This window comes from Haemaphysalis longicornis, unplaced genomic scaffold (genome assembly GCF_048455015.1).
Source record: "Haemaphysalis longicornis isolate Haplotype H1 unplaced genomic scaffold, Haemaphysalis longicornis Haplotype H1 scaffold_5, whole genome shotgun sequence".
In the NCBI taxonomy this organism is placed as follows: domain Eukaryota; kingdom Metazoa; phylum Arthropoda; class Arachnida; order Ixodida; family Ixodidae; genus Haemaphysalis; species Haemaphysalis longicornis.
Window position 1 is genome coordinate 50,488,375 of NW_027526385.1, and position 27,410 is coordinate 50,515,784.

Below are 27,410 nucleotides of genomic sequence, written 5' to 3' on the forward strand. Positions count from 1 at the left end.
AATTTCGCTCCATTTGCGCTACAGACGCCGAGTTTGTGAAGCCGGTTGCCGCGGGTTCTAAAGTGTGCTAAAGCGGTCCACTTTCGGCTGCGGACAAAATGATCAGGGCCCGCCAGTCATAGAGAGCTTTCAGAGGCAAGTTCGGATATCCATGCGAAGTGCAATAGCCGGGTCTCCGACGAAGGGACAGGGGCCGCAAGCTCTGCTGTTTCTCCTGCCTTGCGCCACTAGTGCATGCTGTAGCACTTTTAATATTTATATAAGTAATATTGCGCCACATTGGTGGTAAAACTGCTTGGACCATACTCGGAATGCAATATGCGATAAATGAATAAATTACGTTAGTGGTTTGCCTTATTTTCCACTTCAGAGTGACCAGTGGGTAAGGTTGCCGGCAGTGGCACGCGCCACCTCATTCCCAGGTAACAATGTTTGTAAAAGCGGCGATGATTCCTGTTGGAAACCATCTGCAGGCTGTCTGTGAAGGCTGCATGTCGAAGGGGTTTGGCTATCAGCGCTATGAACTATTTAGAAGCGATTTCTAAGGCGAAAGTTGGCCGGGATGCACAAACGTTTGAGCGACGTCATGTCCGTCACGGAAATGACGGCAGTACTACAAAGCAAGCGGCCTGTAAAGGATGCACCCCTGCACACAGGGTCTTCTTGCGGGGAAGCAGCCTTTAGAACTAGAGAGTACGTTATGCCTAGGGTTGTTCGTTTTCTGGTCTTATATTTTAACACGAAACTGTTTTATGCCAGGATACACCAAGATTTCACTGACGTCATATCCGTCACAGAAATGACACCAGTACACCTTTGCGGAAGCGGCCCGCCAGCAGGGCGTCGCTCACTATGTACACCCACAAGACCGCCGCCGACCCGCAAATCATGCACAGCTGCAGATTTCGCTTCCCATTTCACTTTCGTGTTTTGCCGATTCCCATGGCAGAGGAATGAACCACAATTTTTCCAGCTCCAGGGGTGTTATGTAGGCTGCTAAGCCACAAAGATAAGCGTTGGAAACCGTCACATTAAACCATTTATTCAACCTAAACCGATTACAATGGGCGTACCTATTAAATGCAACGTTTCACTCTTCAGTACGTCTGCAAGCGTGTTTCGATTTTCCGCTACCCATCCGTGTAGAAAACAAGGCTAGTCGATATCGAAAAGTACGTTTCGTTAAGTTGGTGAAAAATCTAGGTGTGTTACACCGCTGATAAAGACGTTTAAAAAAGTAGCCCACAGAAGGCCATCTTTTAATAATATTTGAGCTAGAATTAGCGAGCTGTTTCACAGAAAAGCTGATAACACTTTTGTGCCTCCTGCGTTAGTTTGATGCAACAGCAACATGATTTAAAGCTTTTGATCGGGAAACGTTGAAATCAGGAAAGTAAGCATAAAAATCTGCGAAGGAATTCGGTTTTATATCCTTTTTGGTGCACTTTTCCCCCCAAAAAATGTGAGTGGCTAAACTGTTTTAAAGCGAGGCTTTCAGGCCTCTCACTGATGTCGTTTGTAGTCCACTAAAACGCACTGCAGGAAAGCCAGATTTCTCTGACGATGGTGATGATCAGGATCATGGGTGAAGCGACGAAAAATTAAAAGGGAAAGTGCGGTAAGCGAATTGTGCGAAAAATTGGAAATAAACCAGTTAGATAATCATCGGATAGCAAGATCGCGCGGCATCCGTTGGCATCAGCTGACTTCGGCGGAGCTTCCATCTGATGTTCGGGATTTCGGATGGTTGCGTTGCTGGGAAGTTCTCCCGACGTGTGACCGTCTGGCGAGATTCGGCGTATTGCGTTCCTCACTGTGCCCGAACATGCCTTGTTCCAGTGTCGTGTAGCGGCAACGTTTTGGACTGTGTTAAGCAGGATGTTCAAACTCACACTTCAAATGAGCACACGTTGAAATGACGTGTCGGTGAACTTCCTGATGCGTGCTGGTGCTCTTGTATTGTGGCGAAATCGTGGTGCCGCGTGTCTTCGCGGCCGATCGCAACGGGCTATGTTTCCACTGCGGTGGCGAGTACGGTCAATACATGTTAGTCACTTCGAAAATGAGTTGGCAGTTCTAGGCGAAGAAGCCTTTCTGTTACGCTGGTCCACGCGCTTCATAGTATAGTCAGGAACAACAGCATCCTGAGCATACCTATTGTACCGTATTGAGTTTCAGCTAGTTTCTGAACTCTCTCTAGGGACACCTTTGAAGTTCCTGTGTGTTGATTTTGCAGTAACTTGTTTCACCACAACAGACATTAGTTGTGCAGAGTGTTGAATGCCCGGAGCACATGGGAACTGATGGTTTTTTTTTCTGGTTTTAGGGCAGCGCTGTTACCACTAGTCGCTGCACCCTGATATGTGGAATGTAATAAATTCTCTTTTCTCAGACATAAAATGCTTCCGTGATCGGAATCGAACCTGGCTCCCTCGCATTATGAAGCCGACGTCTACGCGCATGCGCAATTCCTGAACGGTAGGAGAAGTTTGGATTTGGAGAGGGATGCGTGAACGTGCAAAATTGAACAGAAAATGCACCCCTCCGTCCAAGTAAGACGATGGTTGAGCCGTGGTATGCCCGCATCAATAAAGCACTATAGAGGAGCACAATCGCAGTGCAGTAAACCGTCCCGACAAGAAACATGTGTTCGCATAAGGTGTTCACATAATACAGTAAAAGCTCGTTGATTCGAACTCGGCTAATTCGAATTTTCCGGTTATTTAAAACTGATGCTCTGGTCCCGGCACAGCCCTGTATATTTCAATGGGGGAAAACTCCCGATAATTCGAACGCATCTCTATCCAGAGCGTTTAATTCGAACTGGGATCCACTGGTTTACTTCTCTCTTCGCAGAAGAAGTCGGTCCAGAGTGATTACAATGGGTGACAAAGCCAAACCAAACCAAATTTACCAGACAGACAGACAGACAGACAGACAGACAGACAGACAGACAGACAGACAGACAGACAGACAGACAGACAGACAGACAGACAGACAGACAGACATACATACATACATACAGACAGACAGACAGACAGACAGACAGACAGACAGACAGACAGACAAAGAACTTTTATTTTTGGTCCTGAGGAACTACGTTGGGGCTGTAGTTGCGGGCCGCTCCCAGGTAGGGACAGGAAGGCCGTGGCCCTCCGCCCTTTCGCAGTCCCTGTGGACGGCCAGGAGTTGGACAGAGAGGTCGCCGCTTTTGAGGGCTTCCTCCAAATCCTCTTTGTACTTAAACACAGCGTCGCGTATTGCAGGGCATTGCCAGAGCAAGTGATCTAATGAAAAATACGCCTCTCCGCAGTCAGGACAGTGCGGGTCAATGTTGGGCGCAAAATGACTAAACCTACCCCGCGAAGGGAAGGGCCCCTTCTGGAGCATTCTCCAGACCGACGATTCAGACCGAATAAGCGTTGAATGAGGGGGTGGGTAGATCCTCCGAGAGAAAAGATAGGGACTTACGACCTCGTGAAATGTTAGAAGGGGATCCCTGAACCTCCCGGCGTCCCCGCACCCCCCCCACCCCGCGAATCTGCCGGGACCGCCGCGGTCAGATAATCCTCGCGCACGGTCATGGGCCAACTCGTTGGCGTTGGGATGCAAAACAAACAAACAAACAAACAAACAAACAAACAAACAAACAAACAAACAAACAAACAAACAAACAAACAAACAAACAAACAAACAAACAAACAAACAAACAAACAAACAAACAAACAAACAAACAAACAAACAAACAAACAACGAAACAAACAAACAAACAAACAAACAAACAAACAACAGCGCAGCGCACGCGTTACGCTGCTGCGACAGCTTATTTCGCGTCTGCAGCGGGCGCCACGCTGCCGGCGCCGTTCGCTATTCAAGTTCCATGGATATTATTTGCAAAATCTGCTGCCAGAAACCTCTAGTAGCGCCTAGTGAACGATAACGAGTCCAGAGGTGGCTTTTTTGTGTTCTGCACGCGCGGTGTGGCGCGAAGTCTTCTAGAGCCCACCCGCTAATTCGAACTCCGCTTAATTCGAACAATTTTATGGTCCCCTTCGAGTTCGAATTAACGAGCTTTTACTGCATTACGCCTAGCCCTCGACCAATAGGAGATCGTCACAGTAGATCACGCCACATAGACGGATTTTGGAAAGCTTCGCGTTCCTCAATCGTTGCCATTTCGAAAGAGGGGTAGGTGATGTATTTGAGCAACGTGGTTGTAATGGCATGTTTTGGCGCAACACGCCGGTACCTTTCGATTTTCCCTACTTGCGATGCAAGATTAAAATTTTCCTTTAGTTTAATTAGGAATTCTTCTTGTCCAGTTTAGTACAGAAAATGACAACTTCGCGTGCACTGGAAAGCTCGAGGAAAATTGATTAGTGGTTCAATTAACCTTTCAGGTCTATTTTCCTCAGTTGACCTACGAAAGCAAAACTCTCGGAAGCTTTTCACGTCATCCGCGGTGGTTTGGTTTGCGTTAAAAATATCGCACGGCTAACCTAACAAGACAAACACTTAACGCGGTATGTTTTATTTCAAGTCCTGAAACGATGACAGGTGAACCAAAATGGCTTGAGCAAAGCAATCCCCGAATTTCGCAATACTGTGTTACTGTTCCAGCGTTTCTTCTTTTCAGTTCTGCAACCAGTGCCTTCAACAGGAATACAGAACACATGTTACAAGCATTTGGCGCCCGTTTGACTGCTTTTCCAGCTCTTTTATGACCAAAGCCAGCCACACGAGCGCTATACAATGAGCAGTTTTTCAAAGACCGAACAATCTGCTTCAACGCTCTCTCCGCAATGAAGCCCGAAAACGACTAGGTGGCAACTGTAAGCCTTTCTAGGTGTCCAGGCGGAAAAGCGAAGTCGTGGCAGGTGCACCAACCGATCCATTTTACATTTGCGCTGGTTGAAGGTAATTATTTTGCTTTTTTTTTCTTCTCAATTGCTACGTGAACGCTATCTAAATCACCTGAACTCGACGCACAATGCTTGTAGATAAAATGGCTATCGCGTGCCCGGCTGGATATGGAAAGACTTGCCAACCTTTTCAGATAATGGTTTCTCATGTTGCTTTCACGTGTAATTAATAACGGGTACTCGGTAACCAGAAGAAAACGTATAAAGGTGACATTTGTGTGCATTTTACGACGGGTTGGAAGTTAAAGCTTAAACCGAACCACTTTTTGGGGGAGCGTGGCAGCATCGTCGACGTCCCGTACCGTAATGTGAAGGGCGGATATGGCTTAGGCAGCTCATTGCTCTTTATGAGGCTTCGATCAAACGAAGCTGCCACGAGCTGTCACAGCTCCCTTGTGTGGTTCAAGGCCAATAATGCTTGCCGCATAAAGCACGGTTCAACATAGTACATTTTGACTGATGTAAACACCTTTAGACTCGTCTTTTCCCCTTAATCTATTTCCCCGTTCTACCTCTTCCTTTCCCCCATACGCCCTGACACTCTTGCCTATTACCCTCCCCCTCTTCTGTTTCATTCCATTCTCCTTCATCCGCATCCTCCTCCCGTTCCCTACCCCACTTACCTCCTATTTTCCCCGTTTATAGAACAAGGAGGAAGGATATCATTCCTTTTACCTTGCAGCACCTTCCTTGTATTCCTCACTCACGGGATCCAGCTGTGGGTCATGTGACACATACATACATACATACATACATACATACATACATATATACATACATACATACATACATACATACAGAAAGACAGACAGGTCAAGTCAAGTCAGATTTATTTGAAACACGGTGATGCGATCCGGCCAGGCAAAAATAGCTGCTATAACCTGAGGCCAGCCGAGACAGACAGGCCAAAATCGTCGTACTTCATAGACAACATTAAAAATTGCAGCTATATTTGGCGGCAGTATTTATCGTACTCACGAGGCTGAATAGCTTGCGCATACCGCTAAAAATACATTTCCGACAAATACGAACGTCACTGCAATGAAAGTGAACTGTACAACTTGGAGATTAGAAGACCCGAAGGTCGTGAAATTTTTTTGCCCACCGTGGACACACATTTACTGTCGGCTTGAGATCGCAATTCTCAGCGCTCAGTCGTAGTTTATGCCCCCAAAAATAACTGTTCCTTTTCAAGTTGTTGGACGTGCGAGTATGAGTGTAAAATTTTGCGCAACTCTTTCACGCATGGCTGTTTTGTATCAAGGGAGGGACATATGAGGGAAACGAAAAAAAAAAAAAAGAAAACGTTGATATGGCATCACTCCTTGCCGGCAGGCCGCTTAGCCTTTTGCTACCGCCTGTGACGAAGCAATATCCAGGAAAGAGTATATTATGAATTGTTACTTTTTAAATCTTTCTGGAATATTTACCGGTACCTTTTCGTTTGTGTTAGACGTAGAAGCTTTTTCCGCCAATAGCGTGCTCACACGTGGCCTTGAATTGCGGACGCGTCAAATCCTTTTCTTTTCTTTACTTTTTTGGCTTCGTCCTCTCTTTCCAGCTGCTTTTTTTCCAGCACGGTGTTTGTGATTTTTTTAAAACACAGCTATTAAACGAATTCGAAGAGGCCATGAAAATAAAAGCATACAAGTGCAGCAAGGCAAGAACAGGCGCAACTGGACTGAATACACAGGATGTAAATAATTTCTACGGATTTGAGAGAGACAGGAAACATGATTTGGACGTCTAGAAAAGGGCTCCTGGGTGGCTCCTCATTCCAGGATTCTATTTGCACTGTCAGCTTCTTTTGCTCTTCCCACCAACTTGCGCTGGACGTCGAGGGAGGGTCACGCTAGGGCACCCTCCCAAAACTCATAAGTGTGGAAAAGAATTGGGCGGGTTAAGTAATATTTGTGGGCATCTACTCACCTTGAGCCAAGTCTCTGAGCGCATTTTAGAGCAATACAGCGGAAAACACGGAACTAAAACATAGCTGTTCAAAACAAAATGTAGGGCAGCAACTAAAGAAGCCCTTCTCACAACTTCGCTCACCTGAGCAAATTAAATTTGCTGCCTCGCCTGAGTAAAAATTTAAGTTACAATCGATACCTTGAATAGGACGTCTGGAAATAAACCATGCAGCGCTCTAACTCGACTATAAAAGAACCCAAACCTCTTACTCTTTTTTTTTTCCTTTTAAGTGCGAATGCACTTCTTAAGCGAGCCTGAAGCGTCCGCCGCCGTCCGCATAGCAACAGCTGCGGGTGCGCGCGCTCCTCGTCTTCCTTGGCAACGGGGGGAGATGGGCGCGCGCTGCCTGGCCGCTGACATGGCACATACCCACGTGGGGGATTGGCCAGGAATCTCCTCGTCTTCCTAGGCAACGGGGGGAGATGGGCGCGCGCTGCCTGGCCGCTGACATGGCACATACCCACGTGGGGGATTGGCCAAGAATCGGGCGTGAGAAGGGCTAATGCACCCGCTTAAAGGAGTACTGACACGAAATTTCAAAGCTGAGATCCGCTCTAGCAATCAAGTACAACGACAACACAAATAGGTGTCTGTGAATAAATGCATCTTTCTTTCTTTGTAGTTGTGTGTGTGTGTGTGATCTCTCTTTCGCGAACATTACCGAACCGCGCAAATTCAACTCGTGCATTCGCACTTTCACATTCTTCCCCGCGGGGAAATGCGGGGAATTTTTTTTTACTCGAGCCTGGATTTAACCTGAACTGAAGCTTACACGTATTTCCTTAAAGTGGGCTTTACTTCTAAACACAATGCATTGATTGAATGACGTTTTAAATACGATAGTCTTTCTTGGCCTCCTTAAACACGGAAATTTAGGTCTGCCTGTGAATCGATTCAGCCACCCGGCCAAACGGAAACGAAGTCTGCGCAATAGTCATATATACTCACAGCGAAATCTAAACGTCTAAGTCCGGTTTATATGTTCATACTTGTCAACATTGCTGAACAAGAACAAGACATTACGCAAATATAAGACAGAAAATTAGTACACAAGAGATAATTACGGCGTTCCTTTATAAAAAAATCATAGATGCTTGAGTTTTGCCACATGAAATACATCTACTGCAGAAAAAAAAATCACAACGTCACCTGCTGTCACCCGCGCCACCATAGCTACTGGCGGCATTTTAAGAATTCAAGCGGCAACAGTTACGAATTGTTCCACTAGATAGGTTCCACGCTCTGCTCGGAACGCACGTGGGCTAGGGCAACGCGGTTCTATAAACGTTGAAGTAGGGCGCCTCGATTCACGCGCATCTCCGCCGTGCGGCGGCGCTGGCATCGAAGCACCCGGCCTGGAGCAGTGGAACGCGGTAGACTTAAATTGACCTGAGCAAGCCTTTAGTGTGTTTACCTTGGCAGGAGCGCGACGGAAGAGGGACAAGATGAGAGGTGAGCGTTTCCGGAAAGCAGAGGGAGGCGTTTACTTGCAGATATCGACAGACTATCGTCTTTTGTCGACATTGGCGACAAAAGGAGCAGATAGGCGGTGAATTTTAACACGAAAGTGTTTTAACGCCGCGATCCACTAAGATCTGACTGACGTCATATCCGTCACGGAAATGACATCGCCAGAAAAACTCGGCTGCGCCAGGATTCGAGCCGTGGGCTCCGTCGCCGCAACGGGAGGTGCCAGTTAAGGCAGAAAGTTGGGCTAGTTGGTTATCTGACTGCATTTAACTAGCGAAAAAGAGACGCGGATGAAGAAGAAGTACACAGGACAGTCGCTACACTACAACTGAAATCTTACTTAGCGTCCATGAAACAAAGAAAGATAACATATCACAACGACCTTCCCCCACACACGCCACCCTATGTCTCGCACATGCTCCCTCGTAGGTAGCCTATCTCCTATCTGTAAGAGTGATTGAAGAAGTGCTCGCACAATTAACTCCTTCCCTATAGATATAAAATGCCTCGTTAATCTCGCGACTAGTTTGGTCACGTTCAGATCCTAAAACACGTGTTTTATCGAACGCTGGCGTACAACCAGGGCACCGCTTGCAATGATCAGCCAGATGACCTCCCGCCGCAAGCGATGAAACTGCTGCACGGTGCTCTCTCAGCCTGTAGTTTAAACACCGCCCCGCCTGTACCACGTAGCATTGGCCACAGGACAGCGGAATGCGGTAGATGGCACCTTCTTTGTAGGTGACAAAACTGGTGGCATGCTTTTTGGTGCAAGCTTGGCGTGGCTTCTCGTTTACGGCGGGGAACATCCGCACCAGCTTGCCAGTCGCGGTGGCTAGCACTTCCACGTAGCACTTTTTCCCCTTTTTTTTGAGGCGGTGTGTGATCTGATGCACGTATCGCACGGCTACGCGTCGCAACCTCTCCCGGTTGGCGTCTTCTTCCCTTGGAGAGCCCTTACCGGCTTTAACCTCCTTGATGAGGCTTTCTGCGACCGAAGCCACCAACTCCAAAGGGAAGCCCGCATGCGTCAGACGAGCCACTTGAGCTTGCACACTACCAGCTACCTTGTGAGCGCACGACTTCTGGAAGGTACCGCGGATACGCTCTTACAGATAAGGAGATAGGCTACCTACGAGGGCGCATGTGCGAGACAAAGGCTGGCGTGTGTGGGGTTGTGTAGGGGAAGGTCGTGATAATATGTTATCTTTGTTTCACGGACGCTAAGTAAAATTTCAGTTGAAGTCTAGCGAGTGTCCTTTGTACTTCTTGTTCGTCCGCGTCTCTTTTTCGCTAGTAAAATGCAGGGAGGTGCCAGGTGCGTTATTGACTACGCTACGAGCCGTATGAACAGACAGCCGTATGAACAGGCCATATAGCTTTCCTATATCCTCCTATATTCCGATGGTGCTGCCGTCTGAGAGAGGTGAAGCGAAGTAGTGCATCAGGATGCTATGAGCGCCGACAGTTCGCGCTAGCTGAGCTCGTCGTAACGCAACCGTCTGCCGTACACTTCACGGGGCAGGGACGCAGTGGTCGCACATTTGCGAAAGTGACGCGCCAGCAGGTTGTCGCTCGCCAAGCACACGACAAGACAGCCCCGCAAATCATGCTCTTTCGCTGCAGCGCACCGTGAGTTCACTAACCCGTTCGGTTTCGTTCGCATGGTTTGCGAGAGCGTATGGCTTCATTCGGGTTTACGCAGTGCTCCGGCGCGTGCAATCCAGTGTCTAATGTTGACAAGTCTGACGGTGCCATACCGACGAAATATAAATAGTGACATACAAGTTCGTACGATGCAGAATAAACATTGACCTGATCCCGTGAAGGAACATCTCACTTTCGTGTTTTACGGATTCCTAGGAAAGAGGGATCAACCGCATTTTTTTCCAGAGGCGATGCGCATCATCTTGTGCCAAATTCGAAGCGCCGGAGGCGAACGGGTGGCCGAAGGGATAGGGTGCACCGGAGTGAGGAGTAAGTAGGCTTCACTGCGCAACAAATAATGCGGGAAAGCCAGCTTGCAAAGACCGAGCTTACACTCATCTTCTTCAACTGTGTGCTTCACTGCTATACATAAATCCATTGTTGGGAAGCCATTTACAGCAGCAATATACAATATTTTATACGACGGTATGAAGCGCCAGAGGCGCCAGGGTGGATGAAGGGAGTGGGTGTGCTGAAGTGAGGAGGGAGCTGCTGTGCGCATCCGACGAACTAAAAAAAAAAAAATGGCCGCGTATCTGCTCCTTTCGTTGCAAATGTCCATGAAAGACGATAGTCCACTGGCGCCCTTGCCAAGTAAAGGCCTCCCTTCTCTTTTCCACTCACCTCTCATGCTGTTCCTTTCCCATATCGTTCCTCGCAAGATAAAACGCCAGAGGTTTGCTCAAGTCAATTTGAATTTACCGCGTTCCACTGCTCCAAGTTGGGTGTCTCGATGCCAGCGCTGCCGTATGGCGGAGACGCGCGAGAGCTGAGGTACCCTACTACAGCGTTTATAGAGCCTCGTTGCCCTACTCCACGAGCGTTCCAAGCGGAACGTGGATCCCGTTTATTGGAACCATTCGTTGATATCGCCGTTAGATTTCTTAAATTACGCCTAGCAACAGCAGGCGACAGTTTTTAGATGCAGAGCATCTGATTCACTCGCCTTGTCCCTCCGGCGTCGTCGTCGTCGTTGTCCTCCCCTCCCCCATTCTCCTCGCCGCGCCAGCTGCGCTCTCCGCCGCTCACCCCCTCTCCTCTCCGATAGCGAACACTCTCTCGCGAGGGGCATTGGATTAGATTCGATTGGCTTGGCTTGGCTTGGCTTGGCTTGGATTGGATTGGATTAAAGTGGATTGTGTCGCGTCATAGCCGCGGCAGACGCGCTGGGGCCGGCGCATGTGCAGTACTCTCTCTTCCGCGGTTTCCTCTCCTTCGGGCGCGCTGCGCATATAATCGGTGTGCCGTTTTCCGGCGAAGCAACATCCACGCTTGGCTCAAACACCTAGAGTCCACGCCGCTTTACAAGTACGCCAACGTCGTCATCGACTGGGACCGGCTTACGCAGATCCCCTCAACGTTATGCGCGCTATAAAACGCGGTCCCTTCGCCGCTCCGCCTATGCGTCGCATCTACACAGGGGTTCCCGCGAGGGGAGGTGGGAGTTTTTTTGCCGTTGATGTAGTATTTCATTTGATATCGCAAAAACCAAGCATCCATGATTTTTTTAAATAGAGGAACACTGCAACTATCACTTATGTATTGATTTTCTGCCTTATATTTGCGTAACGCCTTGTTCTTGTTCAACAATGTTGACGAGTATGAACATTGACACCGAACTTCGAAGTTTAGATTTGGCTGTGGGTATATAAGTCTATTGCACAGATTCTGTTTCCCTTTGGCCGGGTGGCTGAATCGAGGCACAGACAGACAGACAAACTGACAGACCAAAATTTCTGCGTTTAAAACTATCGTCTTTCTTGGGCTACTTACGGGAGAGATCGCCTATAAAAGAATCGCCTATAACAGCTCGGGTGTAAAAACTGCCAGTTGATAGCAGATTTTGACTTATAATAACAAATAGGTATATATTCGCGTTCGCACAGACGCCCAGGACCCAGCTCAGTCTCCGCCGCGGGAAGAAAATACGCTGCGTGTTTACAGAACAACGTTACGGTATGTGCCCCGGGCAACTTTTTATTTTTCTCTTTTTTAGTAGGCCACTGGCCCCTCCGCGAAGGAATTCTAATCCCGAAACTTCTAGAGCGCGTTAATCCCCTGACGTGTATTTAAAAGCCAACTCAAAAATCACGACCGCATTCGCGTTCGCACAGACTCTCGGGACACAGCTGAGTCTCCGCCGCGGGAAGAAAAATAAGCTGCGTGTTTTGTTACGATATGTGCCCCCGGGCAGCTTTTGATTTTCCGCTGCACCACCGTGCGGTGCAGTGGTGGCGTAGAGGTAGAGAGTAGAGGCACAGTATCCACCTCGCGTGTAGAAAGACCGTGGTTCGAATCCCGGTGCCGGACAATACCTACAAAAAAAAAAAACAAACAAACAAAAAAAACGTGCAATTATGGAATCGCAGTTGGGGCTTGGGGTGCGGCCTGACGCCGGCGACCATTGCCGGTAACGCACTCCCTCACCAGAGCAGGATTGGCCACCCTGGTGTAGTAACGGCCACAACCTCTCATGAATACGCCAATTAACCCACCGCCCCCAGTCTCCAGTCGCTGCGAAGCAACTGACCACGGCAGCTGTCAGACCTGTGACGCAGCAGGGGGTGCTAAGAATACCTGGACCCGGACAGGCCGCCAGCAACGTTTAACACAAGAACCTTATCTAGTGAAGCGAGTCTAGAGGTGTTGTTCGAGGAATTAAAGGGCATCAAATGGGATATCATAAAGTTCGGAGAACAGGTGAAGCCTTTACGGTGCTGAAAAATGGACACGTTCTATGTTACCGTGGTCTAGAGGACAGAAGAAAACTGGGCGTGGCTGGCAACATAGAGGAATGCTATAGCATTAACGAAAGCAGCAGGTCTTGTAATTAGGCTCAATAAGAGGTACAAGCTCAAGGTGGTATAGGGCTATGCCCCCACATCCAGCCATGACGACCAGGTAGTGGAACGCTTCTATGAAGATGTGGAATCGGCAATGGCTAAAGTAAAAACACGGTATACCGTAGTTATGGGATATTTCAATGCTAAAGTAGGCAAGCATCAAGATGGAGTCAAGGCAGTTGGGATCGAGCTATTGTCTGGGCTGTAGAAATAGCAGGGGGGACTTACTAGTTGAGTTTTCAGAACGGAATAACCCGCGCATAATGAATACCTTCTTCTGTAAACGGGGCAGCCGGAAGTGGACGTGGAAGAGCCCGAATGGAGACCATAAAAATGAAATAGAGTTCATATTATGCGATAACCCTGGCGTCGTGAAGGATGTGGAAGTGCTCGGAAGGGTAAGGTGTAGTGACCATCGTATGGTAAGATCTCGAATTAAGCCAGATTTGAGGAGGGATTGTAACAGGCTAGTACGAAAGAAGCCGATTAATGAGCTAACAGTAAGGCGTGAAGTAGAAGAATTCAGAATCGCGCTGCAGAACCGATACTCCGCTCTTACCGAGGAAGCCGAGCTTACGACACAGGAAGCCAGCGACAACCTTAAACGCATTATCACGGAGTGTGCAGTAGAAGTCGGGGGCACGATGACTAGACAGGATACTAGTTGACTTTCCCAGGAGACGAAAGATCTAATTAGGAAACGGCAAACCATGACAATCTCCACCCCAGCTGACAGAATAGAACTAGGGGAGCTTTCGAAGTTAATCAATAAACGCAAGACAGCTGACATACGGAAGTATAATATGGAGAGTATCGAATACGCCGTAAAGAACGGAGGTAGCCTGAAAGCAGTGAAGAGACGTCTTGGTGTGGGGAAAAATCAGATGTATGCACTTAAGGATAAGCAAGGCAATGTCATCACAAATAGGGATAAAATAGTCACAGTGGCCGAGGAGTTCTATAGGGATTTGTACAGTAGCCGGGACATACAGGATAATGCCGAACGAGACAGTAGTTCAGAGGAGATAGACATCCCACCAGTAACGACAGAAGATGTGAGGAAGGCTATGAAAGAAATGAAAGGGGACAAAGCACCTGGTGAGGATCATGTAACAGCAGACCTCTTGAAGGATGGCGGAGAAATTGTACTTTAAAAACTGGCAAACCTGTATACGCAATGCCTAATTACCGCAAGCGTACCGGAATCTTGGAAGAACACATACATCATCCTCATTCATAAGAAAGGTGACATGAAGGACCTGGAAAATTACAGGCCGATCAGCTTACTGTCAGTCGTCTACAAGGTACTTACAAGGTAATCGCTAACAGAATTTCTGCAACCTTAGATTTCAGCCAACCTAAAGAACAAGCAGGGTTCCGTAAAGGTTATTCAACAATTGACCATATTCCCACGATCAATCAGGTGGTAGAGAAGGGCGCTGAGTATTCTGAACCTCTATATATAGCCTTCATAGATTATGAGAAAGCATTTCACTTGGTCGAAACTTCAGCAGACATTCAGGCATTACGGAACCAGGGGGTAGATAAGAATTATATAAAAATACTAGAGAATATCTACAATGGGTCCACAGCTACCATCATCCTCCATAAGGAGAGCAGTAAGATACATATAAGGAAGGGCGTCAGACAAGGACACACAATCTCTCCAATGTTATTCATAGCATGTTTACAAGAAGTATTCAGAACGTGGGATTGGGAACAGGTGGGAGTAAGGGTTAATGTAAGGGTGTCAGACAAGGAGACACAATCTCTCCAATGTTATTCATAGCATGTTTACAAGAAGTATTCAGAACGTGGGATTGGGAACAGGTGGGAGTAAGGGTTAATGGAGAATACCTCAGTAACCTCAGATTTGCTGATGACGTTGCCTTGCTAAGTAACTCGGGGGACGAATTGCAAAGCATGCTTTCCGCACTAGACGAACGGAGTAGAACCGTGGGCCTGAAAATTAATATGCAGAAAACTAAAGTAATGATCAATAACCTCGGGACAGCACAACAGTTTGGGATAGGGGGCGAGGTAGTGGAAGTGGTAAGCGAATATATCTACTTAGGCCAAGTTGTGACCCCAGATCCCAACCATGCATGAGGCAGAGATAATTAGAAGCATAAGAATGGGGTGGAGAGCATGCGGCAGACATTCTCAGATAATGAATGGCAGCCTACCATTGTCCCTGAAGAAGAAAGCGTATGACAGCTGCATCTTACCGGAACTCACCTACGGGGCGGAAACTTAGAGGCTCACTAAGAGGGTTCAACCTAAACTGAGAACGACACAGTGGGCAATGGAGCGGAAAATGATAGGTGTAACATTAAGGGACAAGAAGAGAGCGGAGTGGGTCAGGGAACAAACGCGTGTTAAGGACATACTAGTAGAAATTAGGAAGAAGAAATAGAAGTGGGCAGGGCATGTAATGCGCAGGCAAGACAACCGTTGGTCATTAAGGGTAACAGAGTGGATCCCTAGAGAAGGCAAGCGTTGTAGGGGGCGGCCGAAAGTTAGATGGGCAGATGAGATCAAGACGTTTGCTGGGATAAATTGGTCACAGTTGGCACAGGACCGGGGTAATTGGAGAATAATGGGAGAGGCCTTCGCCCTGCAGTGGGCGTAGATAGGCTGGTGATGATGATGATATATATTATCAATTTACTTATAGTCCATCAGTATAAGTGTCATGTCGGTCCGCGCAAAAACACAATCTAAACAAAAGTAGAATCGCTTGGTATTGGGTGAGTTGCTTCATGCTGATTGAAAATTTCAGCTTGAACACACAAGCCATGAACCGTAGAGAAGAGAACAAGAACACTATGCTGTGCGTCCCTGTTTTATTTTCTACCATGCACGGGTTTTACGTTCTTTTCAATCAATTGAACAAAATTACCCGCCCTTTCCTTTTAACAGATCCCTTTTTGGCTATGTTGTGGCTATGATTGCTATTTCTGGCTATCTTACAGCACGACCCCCATGATGTTCGGGTACGGGTTGCTGGTGTGTCTGCTGGTAGGCTGGGCGGCCGCACAATATATGGAAGATACGACGGCCCAGAAGAGTCGATACCCGAGCGAGTGCCAGACACGTGCGTTAATTTATAACCTTGCTGCTTCGTGGGTTTCGACAGGGGTTATTACGATCCAGTTTGCTATGGCCGCCATAATCACAGTCAAGAAAAAAAAAATTGAAAGTTGTTTCACCGCGGTGAACTTGTGGCTGAGTGGGGAGGGAAGCGCTTGGTTTGTCTTGGTAATACTGTTGCAGTGTCTGTAGTAATACTGTTAGTATTACTATATACAGTGGATTACTATAGCAATACAGTTACTATAAATATTACTGTGGTAATATTGTTAGTAATACTATATACACTGTGTTACTATAGTAATAGAGTTTCTATAGTATTACTACAGACACTGCAAACAGTGTTACTGTTTACAGTGTCTACAGTGCCGTCCGACGATACTCCAGCTCAGCGCTACAGCCCAGCTCTTCCTTGGGCCTTTTCTTCCCCCATCTTTAACCCAGAGCAGAGAAGCATGTAGGCGTCTGTAAATGCCGGAAAACCTCTCTGCTTTTCCAATAAAGAGCCTTCTCTCTCTCTCTCTCTCTCTCTCTTGAGTGCCGTTCGAGGGCAGTCAATTTTTAAGATTGGGCTGAGACAGGTCAGACCGTCTGCCATCGTGGTGTAGAGGCTCCGTTTTGCCTTCTTGTTACAAAAGGCGTGGTTCGAGTCTGGCTCTTGCCTTTTTAATTTTTTCACATCTAAAGATTTCATTATCATTGTCATGGCGTAGGTTCGATTTCGGTATTTTAAATTATTTTTTTTTGTGTTCGTTAGGTTATGTTATGTTAGTTTACGTTACGGTACGTTCATAAAGGGCGGAGTACTACCAGACGCGGCATTTTTTTCACCGAAACGCCGGTGGACGTCACTTTAGTAGAGTGCTAACAGTACCATCGGACGGCACTCTAGACACAGCCTAGTGTTTTATGTATTTTTGTCTTTGTGACTGTCACTTAGAGTACTGACATGAAATTTCAAAGCTGAGATAACTATGCAAAATGCTTCCTTTTAGGGGCGAAGCTCCTTAAGGCGTGGGTCGGTCCATCCTCGACGTATGTATGTAGCCACCTCTAGTTTATTTCTTGGATTGTTTACTAGATGGCGGTACTTGTATATGATGAAAAGATGCGCTTGGATTGTTTACTAGATGGCGTGGCTACCTCTAGTTTGGTTCTTGGATTGTTTACTAGATGGCGGGGAGCGTTGTAATAAAATCCGTTCGCTGTTGGCGCGCGCTCGGAGTCGCCCGATGGATAAGGCTGCAGATGTGCGAGCCCGCGAGGCAGAAGCGCTCCGTGAAGCTGCGCGACGCCGCCGCCAAGATCCTGCCGTACGAGAGCGGGAGGCCGAAGCGTGTCGTCTGGCTGCGCGACGACGCCGCCAAGATCCCAGCGTTCGAGAACGAGAGGCCCAAGCGTCACGGCAACGGCGCGAGGACCCTGCCGTACGCGAAGCGGCACGGCTGCGGCGCGAAGAGGATCTCCAAAACGTCAGAGAACGGGAAGCGGCGAGAAAGCGCGCGTATCGGCAGGCAGACCCCGATGCAGTGAGAGCTCGTGAGGTGTCTGCAAAACGCATCAGGCGAGCTCAGCCCCAAGGTGCCGACGCGCGGTTTAAGCGAGACTTTCTAGACGTTACGTTCGGACACAGATGTAGTGGGCGAACTTTCACTGAAGAGTCACGGTTTTACCGATGATTTCCCCTCAGGAGCTTCGCCCACTCATCATCATTCACCCCGTGGATATGCGGTGAATTTTTTTTTATCAGGAGATAGCTCTCAGCAAGTTTAAACCGCAACCGTTCGGCTTAACATATTTTAAATCCATTTTAATGTTCGCTCGCACGAGAAAGCCTAGAGCGGGCCGGCATGATATCATCTGCTACTCGCCAAAACTGCCGACGTCACGGCTCCCGTGACAAAGACGACGCGCTGGCTGTGGTTGGAGCGCGCTGCTCCGGCGTGTGTACATGTCATGGTTTTGGGACTGACGTCATGCTGCCCGAGCGCGTGGGGACGGTGAAGACCTTGGCCGGTCATTGCCTGCTGTATAACGCCTTGTGCCTGCTCAGTGCCAGAAATTCCGCCGTTCTCTCTGGTGGCTTCCTAATCGCAGGTTCTCTTGTGTTGGCTATGGCCCGGTCAACATTCGTCTTCACACCTGGCAACAATGGATAGTTTAAAAAAAAAGCTGTCAAGACCCTTTGCAAACAAAAAAAATCACAGCATATCCACGGGGTGAATGATGATGAGTGGGCGAAGCTCCTGAGGGGAAATCATCGGTAAAACCGTGACTCTTCAGTGAAAGTTCGCCCACTACATCTGTGTCCGAACGTAACGTCTAGAAAGTCTCGCTTAAACCGCACGTCGGCACCTTGGGGCTGAGCTCGCCTGATGCGTTTTGCAGACGCCTCACGAGCTCTCACTGCATCGGGGTCTGCCTGCCGATACGCGCGCTTTCTCGCCGCTTCCCGTTCTCTGACGTTTTGGAGATCCTCTTCGCGCCGCAGCCGTGCCGCTTCGCGTACGGCAGGGTCCTCGCGCCGTTGCCGTGAGCTTGGGCCTCTCGTTCTCGAACGCTGGGATCTTGGCGGCGTCGTCGCGCAGCCAGACGACACGCTTCGGCCTCCCGCTCTCGTACGGCAGGATCTTGGCGGCGGCGTCGCGCAGCTTCACGGAGCGCTTCTGCCTCGCGGGCTCGCACATCTGCAACCTTATCCATCGGGCGACTCCGAGCGCGCGCCAACAGCGAACGGATTTTATTACAACGCTCCCCGCCATCTAGTAAACAATCCAAGAACTAAACTAGAGGTAGCCACGCCATCTAGTAAACAATCCAAGCGCATCTTTTCATCATATACAAGTACCGCCATCTAGTAAACAATCCAAGAACTAAACTAGAGGTAGCCACGCCATCTAGTAAACAATCCAAGAACTAAACTAGAGGTGGCTACATACATACGTCGAGGATGGACAAACCCACGCCTTATTAAGGAGCTTCGCGCCTAAAACACGTGTTGTATAAAGGAGGTTCTGGCTCCAGCCCTGACGGGCAACTCCTGTTTGAACAAAAAAGGTATAAAAATTCACAAGGTCAGAAAAAAAGCTTTTTTTCTGCGTTTCACTCGATTCAGCCAGAAATTTTACGGGTGAGTTCACTAGTGGGTTTGTGACCCTTTTAGAATTGATCGGTTTTTCGGTATGTGATTGGTGAGGGAAGAATGAGTGTAGCGCGGAGAAGTAGAGAGAGAAACGAGCTAAGTGCATGCTGAATGTTTATCCTAAGCTTATATATTGGCCCTCAAATACTGATTATCGCGTTGAGCTAAAGCTTCAAGTCATCATTCTTTGGGCAGCAGCCCGGAATTGCCGATTACCGCGTTGTCAATGTACCTACTACATGCGCGATGGCACCATTTCGTGGAGCAGCGGCGACGGAGAAATAGGGGCGGGGGGAGTGGGGGCTGAGTGGGCGCGTACCCTATCGGGGACAGTAAAAAGTATTATCGGCAGAACGAGACTGAATGGACTTGTAAGTAAAAAAGGGGAGCTGAACTGTTTGGAGTTCTTTCGACAAAATTTAATTAGTATGACTGAATTATCACTAAACACCGAATGAAGCATCATTATTTTTCGCTTATCAACTCCCATAGAGCGGGAGAAAAGTTAACTGGCTTTTATTTGAGTGACAGCCGCGAGGACATGTATACATTTGGTTGTGAAACGCGCGTAGTGAACCCAAAAGGGCGAGCGTGCAGGCGGGAACAGTACACTGAACGCCGTTTAGTAGTTCAGCGACGCCACGCATAAAGCTTCGGTATTTAATATTGGCGGATGAAGTCCAAGCTCGCCGTTTTTCGGTCTTATTAGCTGTGAGATGCCTTCGCGTAGCAGACGACGCCGAGGTGCGTTTCAGTTGACCTCCGCTTGAAACAGTAGTTCGCATCGGCATGGCCATTAAAAAACCTCGGAACTTGGCGGCCCCATAGTGAACGAGCTGATCCAATGGGTTTCGGGGCGATATAGCAGGCACAGTCGGTTATACAGGAGGCTATGGCAGCGATACGGCAAGAATGGTGACGTCACGTGATACCTCCTGTCATGGTGGCCGGATCAGCGTTCGTTTTGTCGAAACTGAAACTGACACGAATCAACGACGCCGTAAATGAATGTTTACGCTGCGCTCAACCATCTAATGTGTCATTCTATGATTAGTGTGCTAGTAGGAGCGCGTTGCAGAAAAAAAAAGCGTAGAATGAAAATTTTGTGTCAGTACTTCAGAAAACTACCCGAAAAATAAAAAAGACGGAAAAATGCATGAATTCAAAGTATATAGATATACTCAAGACCATTCCAAAGAGTTCGAACTGCTGCAAGGGCTCCCACATGTGTACACTATTCAGCGTAGTAAAAACGTCAGGCATATTAAGAGCAAAATATAGGAACATAACCGAAACTAACAGCGGTCTTTTAATTGCTAATGCACGTTGAATTGGTGTTTACGATCGCATATAAAAAAAACAACCGGTAAAAAAAACCGGCCCATTTTCACTAACGTGAAACATGGGGAGGGGCGAAACATACAGTCTATAAGTGTAGTCAAAGATTGTAAGTCTCTCTCTCTTGCCATACGGCGCGCGCTGAGTGTGCGCCGGAGAAGCACCGGTGGGAGGAGCAATCAAGCGCTTGCTGAGGTGGTGGCGCCCTCTCTTGCTTTGAACCAGATTTAAGCAATTAGATGAAGGAAAGACTGGCCGTGAGTTGTCTTCGGGTCACACGCCGCAGCATGCTAAGAAGTATTCTTTACAGCAGTAAGCTTTAGCGTTTGAAACAAATTTTGTGACGAAATTTAACCAATTTCTGTTAGTGATGCAATAAATCCTGATTATTCTGGTCTTTTAAGTTAGTTTAAATCATGTTAGTTTATTTTGGACCGGTTTTATTCATTGACCATCGCTTGACAACATGATTTATCGTGACGACATGAGATGACGACGACAGGAGATGTCGACAGCCCGAGCCCCGGATGTGCTTCGCCCCTAAAAACGGTGGAGAGGCGAGATAAGACCACACACTAAATTCACAGAGTTTCATGCTAATATACGCTGCAGGGGACACTGGCGCTAGTGTCTATGCGAGCCGCCGAATGGCGGCTTCGACCCCCAGGAGGAAGCATAGAGCTCTGTGGGGGTATAACAAATATGAAGTAGTAAGAGGAATGTGGAAAGGAGTAATGGTTCCGGGTCTCACGTTTGCGAATGCTGTACTCTGCTTAAAATCAGACATTCTATCAGGCCTTGAAGTAAACCAGAGAACGGTAGGACGTTTGGCCTTAGGCGCGCATGGGAAAACAACTAACGAAGCAGTTCAGGGAGATATGGGCTGGGCGTCGTTTGAAGTTAGAGAAGCTCAGAGTGAAATATGCTTTGAGATGAGGTTGAGGGCAATGGACCAACGAAGGTGGGCAGCTAAGGTATTCAGGTACCTATACTTGAAAAGCGTGGACACGGAGTGGTTAAGAAAGACCAGAAGGCTAACGATGAAATACGGAAAGAACAGTGGGGAATCCAAAACAGCCAAGGTAACCAAAAAAGAGGCAAGGCAGATTGAAACGAATAAATGGAGGGAAAAAATGGAAGCTAAAACGTCATTAGATATGTGCAGGGCTGAGAAGATGAACATATTTCTACGATAATTCCCAGGGCAGTGCTTTGCTTTTTGAGGCTAGAGCAGGTTGCCTGCGAACTAAGAGTTTTGTGGGGAAGTATTCACAAAATGATGGGGTATGTGTGGTCTGCGGAAAAGAAACAGAAACTATGGGGCACATAGTGTTAGAATGTGAAGGTATCCATCCAAATCTACATGAAGGGAATATTGGGCTTCCAGAAGCCCTAGGATTTAAGGGTATCACAGAGGAAGTTAACTTCAAGGCTGTCGAGGGGACGAAAAGAAGATTAGAATGCTGGGAGACGAAAAGCAGAGAGGGGAATATTGCCTAGGACAGTTACCACCTGTAACCGAAAAAAAAGTACTTTATGCCTAATAAGGTTTTTGTGCCTGCCCTAAGCAGCGCTAGTATTAAACCAAGAGTGTAAAACATGGTTATATTAGTCCTTTTTGGTAAGATGACATGTCCTCACCCCGCTTCAAAGGGGAAACCAATAGGAATCATCATCATCAGGCGGCCATGCCTGAAAGATGCGTGATTTTCGAACTTGGCTTGACCCAGCCGTTATCTTGACTTGACTCAAAGTACTTTTTTGAAATACAAAAGCTATAACTAATGTTAATTAGTATACAAATGATTAATCTTGAAAACAAATTGTTCTTTATGTTAATTTTATATTGAGGTTTAGAAGAATTCTTCTATCAGACAGGAAGAATCTTGTAAGGTGTATACCCGGCTGAGCTTAGCGGAGCCGAAGATTAGGCCGATTAGGCGGCGAAGCGTTAGTTTTTTTCCGTTCGAGTCGGCGATTGCGTGCGGCTGAAGCAGGCCGGCTGTACTGTATTCCACAAGTTTGCATGGTCACGGGCGGCGACAGCGATTGTGCGTGCGCCTTGTTCACGCCAATAAGTACGAGCAGCTGATTACCGGCGGAAAAGGGCAGCCTAGCAGATGACGTTTGCTTTGGCGTAATCTTTCTGTGCATGCGACCTACCCTCGCTTGTTTCGCCGCTTTCTACCTTGATGAGGTGCTGACTACGATCAACTTGGTGGTGACCCACCCGCCGGACGAAGCTCCCGCGATGTTGTTGCGTGAAGAAAAATTAGACGGCTGTACGCGTATACTTACTGTTGGTATAGTTCCTAGAAGACAGAGAACAATCTTTTATGAGACTGGTGATGTCAGCCGAGCTAAGCCGCCTGGTTTGTTACGCCAGATGAATGCGGTGACAATGATGATTATGATGTTACAAGAGGAACATACATGATTTTAACTATTTACAAAGTCTGATCAAGGCTTGTGGCTTTTAGATAGGCCAATAAAGCTTTTGTAGCACGACAGACACGTTTGGAAGAATTCCAGGTACCCAACACGTCCCCCAGTTCTAGTCCTAAGGAGAGCGGCCGGCCCAGAGACCCTGCGAGACACACTAGTTGCGTACTAAATCGCTCACAGTCACACATTAGGTGTTTCAGATCTTCACGCACATCACACTCCGGGCACAGTGGCGAGGTGGACTGGCTGATTTTGTAACGGTAGTATCGCGTGTATGCGACGTTCAACCGCATAGCATGACTAGTCCTAGTGTAGGGGCTATACACGGCGATGCTACTGCTTTCCGGAACCACTTCATTCCAGCCAGCAGTATTTGATAATTTCAGCCACTGGAATCGGGCGCTAACAGCAATTCTGCCCCGGAATGAGCCCTAGACGCTTTTGACGCTGAAACCGAAACTGATGGTGCAGGAAAATCCGGAGCCAAGTGCATATAACAACCCCGAAGCCTCAAGTTAAGCCAAATTCGAAAACCACGAGTCTACGTCCCACAATCAGCCCCATGGTGGTTGAACGATTCCATCGGCAGTGTCCCCTCTAGCGTATGTTAGTATGAAACTCTATGACTAAAACAAAGAATGTCGGCTCGAGCTGCTCCGAGCCCAACATAAACAAAAGTTTGCAGCAGATGGCTCGCGAGCAGGGCGAACGCGGGAAAATTGAATTGGGCGAATGTACACCGCGTTCAATATGAGAGGAGCGAGAGGCGAGAGGAAGAAGATGAGGAATGGAAGGAGGGGAAAGGGTAGTATGGGCCAGAGCTATCTTCTAGAGACTATAGCCACCTTCGTCATGCATGGAAGCCAATGTTTTGTGAAACAAGGATATGCGAGGTAGCAATCACTAAACTTCGGTGCAAAATTCCCCCACTAAATTTTTGTCTTTATAAATCTCGTCTGGCTCCATCTCCGCAATGTCCTTTCTGCGACGAACTGGAAAATTTAGAACATTTCCTATTTAACTGCCACAGCTTCTCCCCAATGCGACGCACGCATCTGGAGTCAACCTTTAGACGCCTTAACCTTCCGCTATCTAGTTACGAGGTCCTGTCACTAGGCGCTTCCGCTCTAGGAGTCTGCCACAGGGATGTTGTGTCTGCCCTCCATTCTTATGTTGTGGCGACAGGAGGTTTTCCTGCTAGCCAGCTAAACATTCACACATACCTCATTTTTCTTCCTGAAACTACTGTCATATTATACATATTTAAAAAATTCTGTTGGGTATTTCCTTTTCTAAATTTTGGGATCTAAAATAATATAGGTCACATCCTCATTAGGCACAACACTTCTTGGCCAATCCCCCGCGTGGGTATGTGCCATGGTGGGCGGCAACCAACCAACCAACCAGCCAGAGGCGACAGAGGACTATCTATCGTCTTGGGAGGACATTTGCAGCAAAGCAATCTGATACGGAGCGAAGTTCTCTTCGTTCATTTGTTAAATTGTTTCGTTTTCGATTTCTTTTGTGCACTCCCTTTTATACACCGCTCGTACTCGCAAGATGAAACTTTAAAATAGCGCAACACTGAAAACGCGCGACAAACAGAACAATGAGACGAGCGCTTACTCTCAACTGAGGTTTAATGGGGAAAAACAAAGAACATATAACCTTCCAGTGATTAGGCGACGCATGCGCCATAAAAAAACAGCCGGGGTCAACCCAAATAAAAACAAACACAACTACTACGAAGTGCGCGACTCCCTAGCTGGCAATATACAGTCAAACCCGATTATAACGAACCAGGATGGAGCGAATTATGCTATATACCGAACAAAAGCAAATCCGTTACAAAAATGTATGCGAGGCATATTCCTTATGACGAAGTTCACATCGAATATATCGAATTTGGCGCGCCTACAATTGCCACCGAAATGCATGGTCTCGGAGTGGGGATTGAGATGCTGATCGGCCACGATTGAGATGTTGAGCCTCGCATGGAGCGACGTGATGTCTGACACCTTCCATGACTGTTTCCGGCGCACGGGATTCACGACGGAGCACATCCAGTCAGCGAGTCCGGACAAAGACGGCCTCATCGGCGAATTGGGCAAAGCGCTCGCCAACGTTCCAAATGCTGTGCCTAAAGGAGTGTCCTTTGAGGATTTCCTGAGTGTCAACGAGTACTTTGCCGTCACTGTGAGCCCCTCAGGCACAGACAGCGTCACTTATGTCATGCCAGCTGGTGCTTTAATGAAGGTTGATGAAGCGCTTGCGTCAGTCGATGTGCTCTGCCAGTATTACTTCGATATTGATGGACACGGACTTGAACGAGGTTGGGGGTTGTGGCTGGGGTGTGGCAGTCAGGGCAGTTGTAGGTGAAATGGCTGGGGGAGATATGAGACAGGGTGGTGCCGTTGTAGACTGCAATTGTTTGGAGACGTCGCCAGATGCGGAATTCTTCGTCGGTGAGTGCAGAGTGTGGAAGAAGGAATTCTGGGTGGTTGTGGCGATAGTGCGCTAAGATATCGGAGTAGGTGGCCGGTAGTGGGTAGTGAACCTGTCTGTCGTTGTGTCTAAGTCGCCCGGCCTCGTCGGGAGTGCCCGGTAGTGGAGTTCAAGGGCCTCAGCGTGGGCTCTTTCGTTGCCGGGGAGGGAGGCGTGACCTGAAGTCCAGACGATGGTTACGTTTGGAGGTGATACTAGGCTTGTAGAAGTTTGAGGGCAGGTAGAGGAATTCTTTCAAGGAGGTGTCTTCAACAGGCTTGCTGCGAGTCGGTGATAATCGTCAGGTAGTGGGACGTTGTTGTATGCACTGCTAGTGCTATTGCCGTAGCTTCCGCTGCAGATGGGGATAGGTGGCGGTAACTTCCAAATATTCGAACTAAGATGGCTTCCCCTAGCGGTTCTAATTAATGAATTTTTACTGTAGTTTCTAAGCAGACTCAGTCCAAAATATTATAAAGACGACTGATGGCACGTTCAAAATACTCGTACTGCCGCACTCTTTCGCGCCTCGGCGGTGAACAGCCGGCCGCTGTGATGAGGCGCAGGGGAAACTTATGTTATCGTTGTTCTTAACTTGTCCTCGAGTGTGGTAGCTATAAAAGTTTGCTCAACAATAGCTGAGATTCACATTTAGCAAGTGTTTTTTGCAACCATGCTTAACACGAGCGTTGTGTTACTTTTCTATCCCATTGGCAGTGGTGCAGAAATTCAAGTTGTGTGGCGAACTTAAGAACTGGACGAACGCAATACAAGAGTACTTTGCCAAGATGGTAAGTGTTTTAGGTTTGTCATGAGTCCCGAAGCGATGGAACAAGATACGAGCCTCATCTTTTGCAGCGATCCGTTTCTCGAATTTGCCTGGGCGCCCTTATATCAAATATGGCGCTCAGAGACATTGTCCGACTGGTTTTCGCCTCCGTAAAAAATATTGGTTCAGGAATTTTTTAGAAGAGTCTGCTAATGTGTAGGTATTTTTCAAACACAATTAGGTCCCTTAGAGTTGGCTCGACTGCCATACGCAAACGCATTTAGGTAAATACGTTTGTATAGGGGAAATATAAGTATTTATCTTACCCTTTTCGTACCGGTACTCACCTACGGGGCAAACACTTGGAGGCTCACTAAGAGGGTTCAACTTAAATTGAGGACGACTCTGCGAGCAATGGAACGGAAGATGATAGGTGTAACATCAAGTGACGAAAAGAGAGCGGAGTGGATCAGGGAACAAACGCGTGTCAAGGACATATTAGTAGAAATTGAGAAGAAGAAATGGACGTGGACAGGTCATGTAATGCGAAGGCAAGATAACCGTTGGTCATTAAGGGTAACAGAGTGGATCCCTAGAGAAGGCAAGCGTGGCGGGGGCCGGCAGAAAGTTAGGTGGGCAGATGAGATCAAGAAGTTTGCGGGATAAATTGGTCGCAGTTAGCTCAGGACCGGAGTAATCGGAGGTTAATGAGAGGCCTTTGCCCTGCAGTGGGCGTAGATAGGCTGGTGGTGGTGGTGATGATGATGATGATGATGATGATGGTGATGATGATGATGATGAAGTATTTATGTTAAAGTATGGAGCCCCTAGGCACTTTTGTAAAATTCCTCCATGAGACGCTACGTAATCTGGTGAAACACTATACGCCGTATCCCTCTAAATCGTCTCTCTGATATAAAAAAAATGACCCGCTGGAATAATTTTTTCTAGGGGCGATATAAGCAGCCTTGAAAAAGGTGTGACGGCACGACAGCCGTTTATTAAATATCTGTTGTAAACCCCATGTATTCTTTTTCTGGCAAGATACACCAAGCTTCGTTAAAGGTAGCTTCGCTACTTGACAAAACAAAACGAAACAAAGCCCCTTTCTGAAGGTAACGATGGTTAAAACGCAAAGCTTTCTCCATTGCAACATTAGTCAGGGCGAAAGCCCAAAAACCACACTCCCAAAGTTCAAAATCCAAACTCCCTAAGTACAAGCCCAA

General features: G+C 47.6%; 1 protein-coding gene across 1 annotated transcript in view; it reads left to right on the top strand.

The window, feature by feature from the left end:
• The first annotated feature begins 4,759 nt into the window (after nucleotides 1-4,759).
• The window catches only part of LOC144139224 (uncharacterized), a 44,546-nt gene continuing 21,895 nt past the window's right edge, over nucleotides 4,760-27,410 (top strand). The window contains exons 1-3 of the mRNA XM_077671646.1: nucleotides 4,760-4,917; nucleotides 15,889-16,010; nucleotides 26,133-26,206. Of these exons, the coding sequence (XP_077527772.1) occupies nucleotides 15,899-16,010; nucleotides 26,133-26,206 (186 nt within the window). The 5' untranslated portion in view covers nucleotides 4,760-4,917; nucleotides 15,889-15,898. The remainder of the gene's footprint in view (nucleotides 4,918-15,888; nucleotides 16,011-26,132; nucleotides 26,207-27,410) is intronic.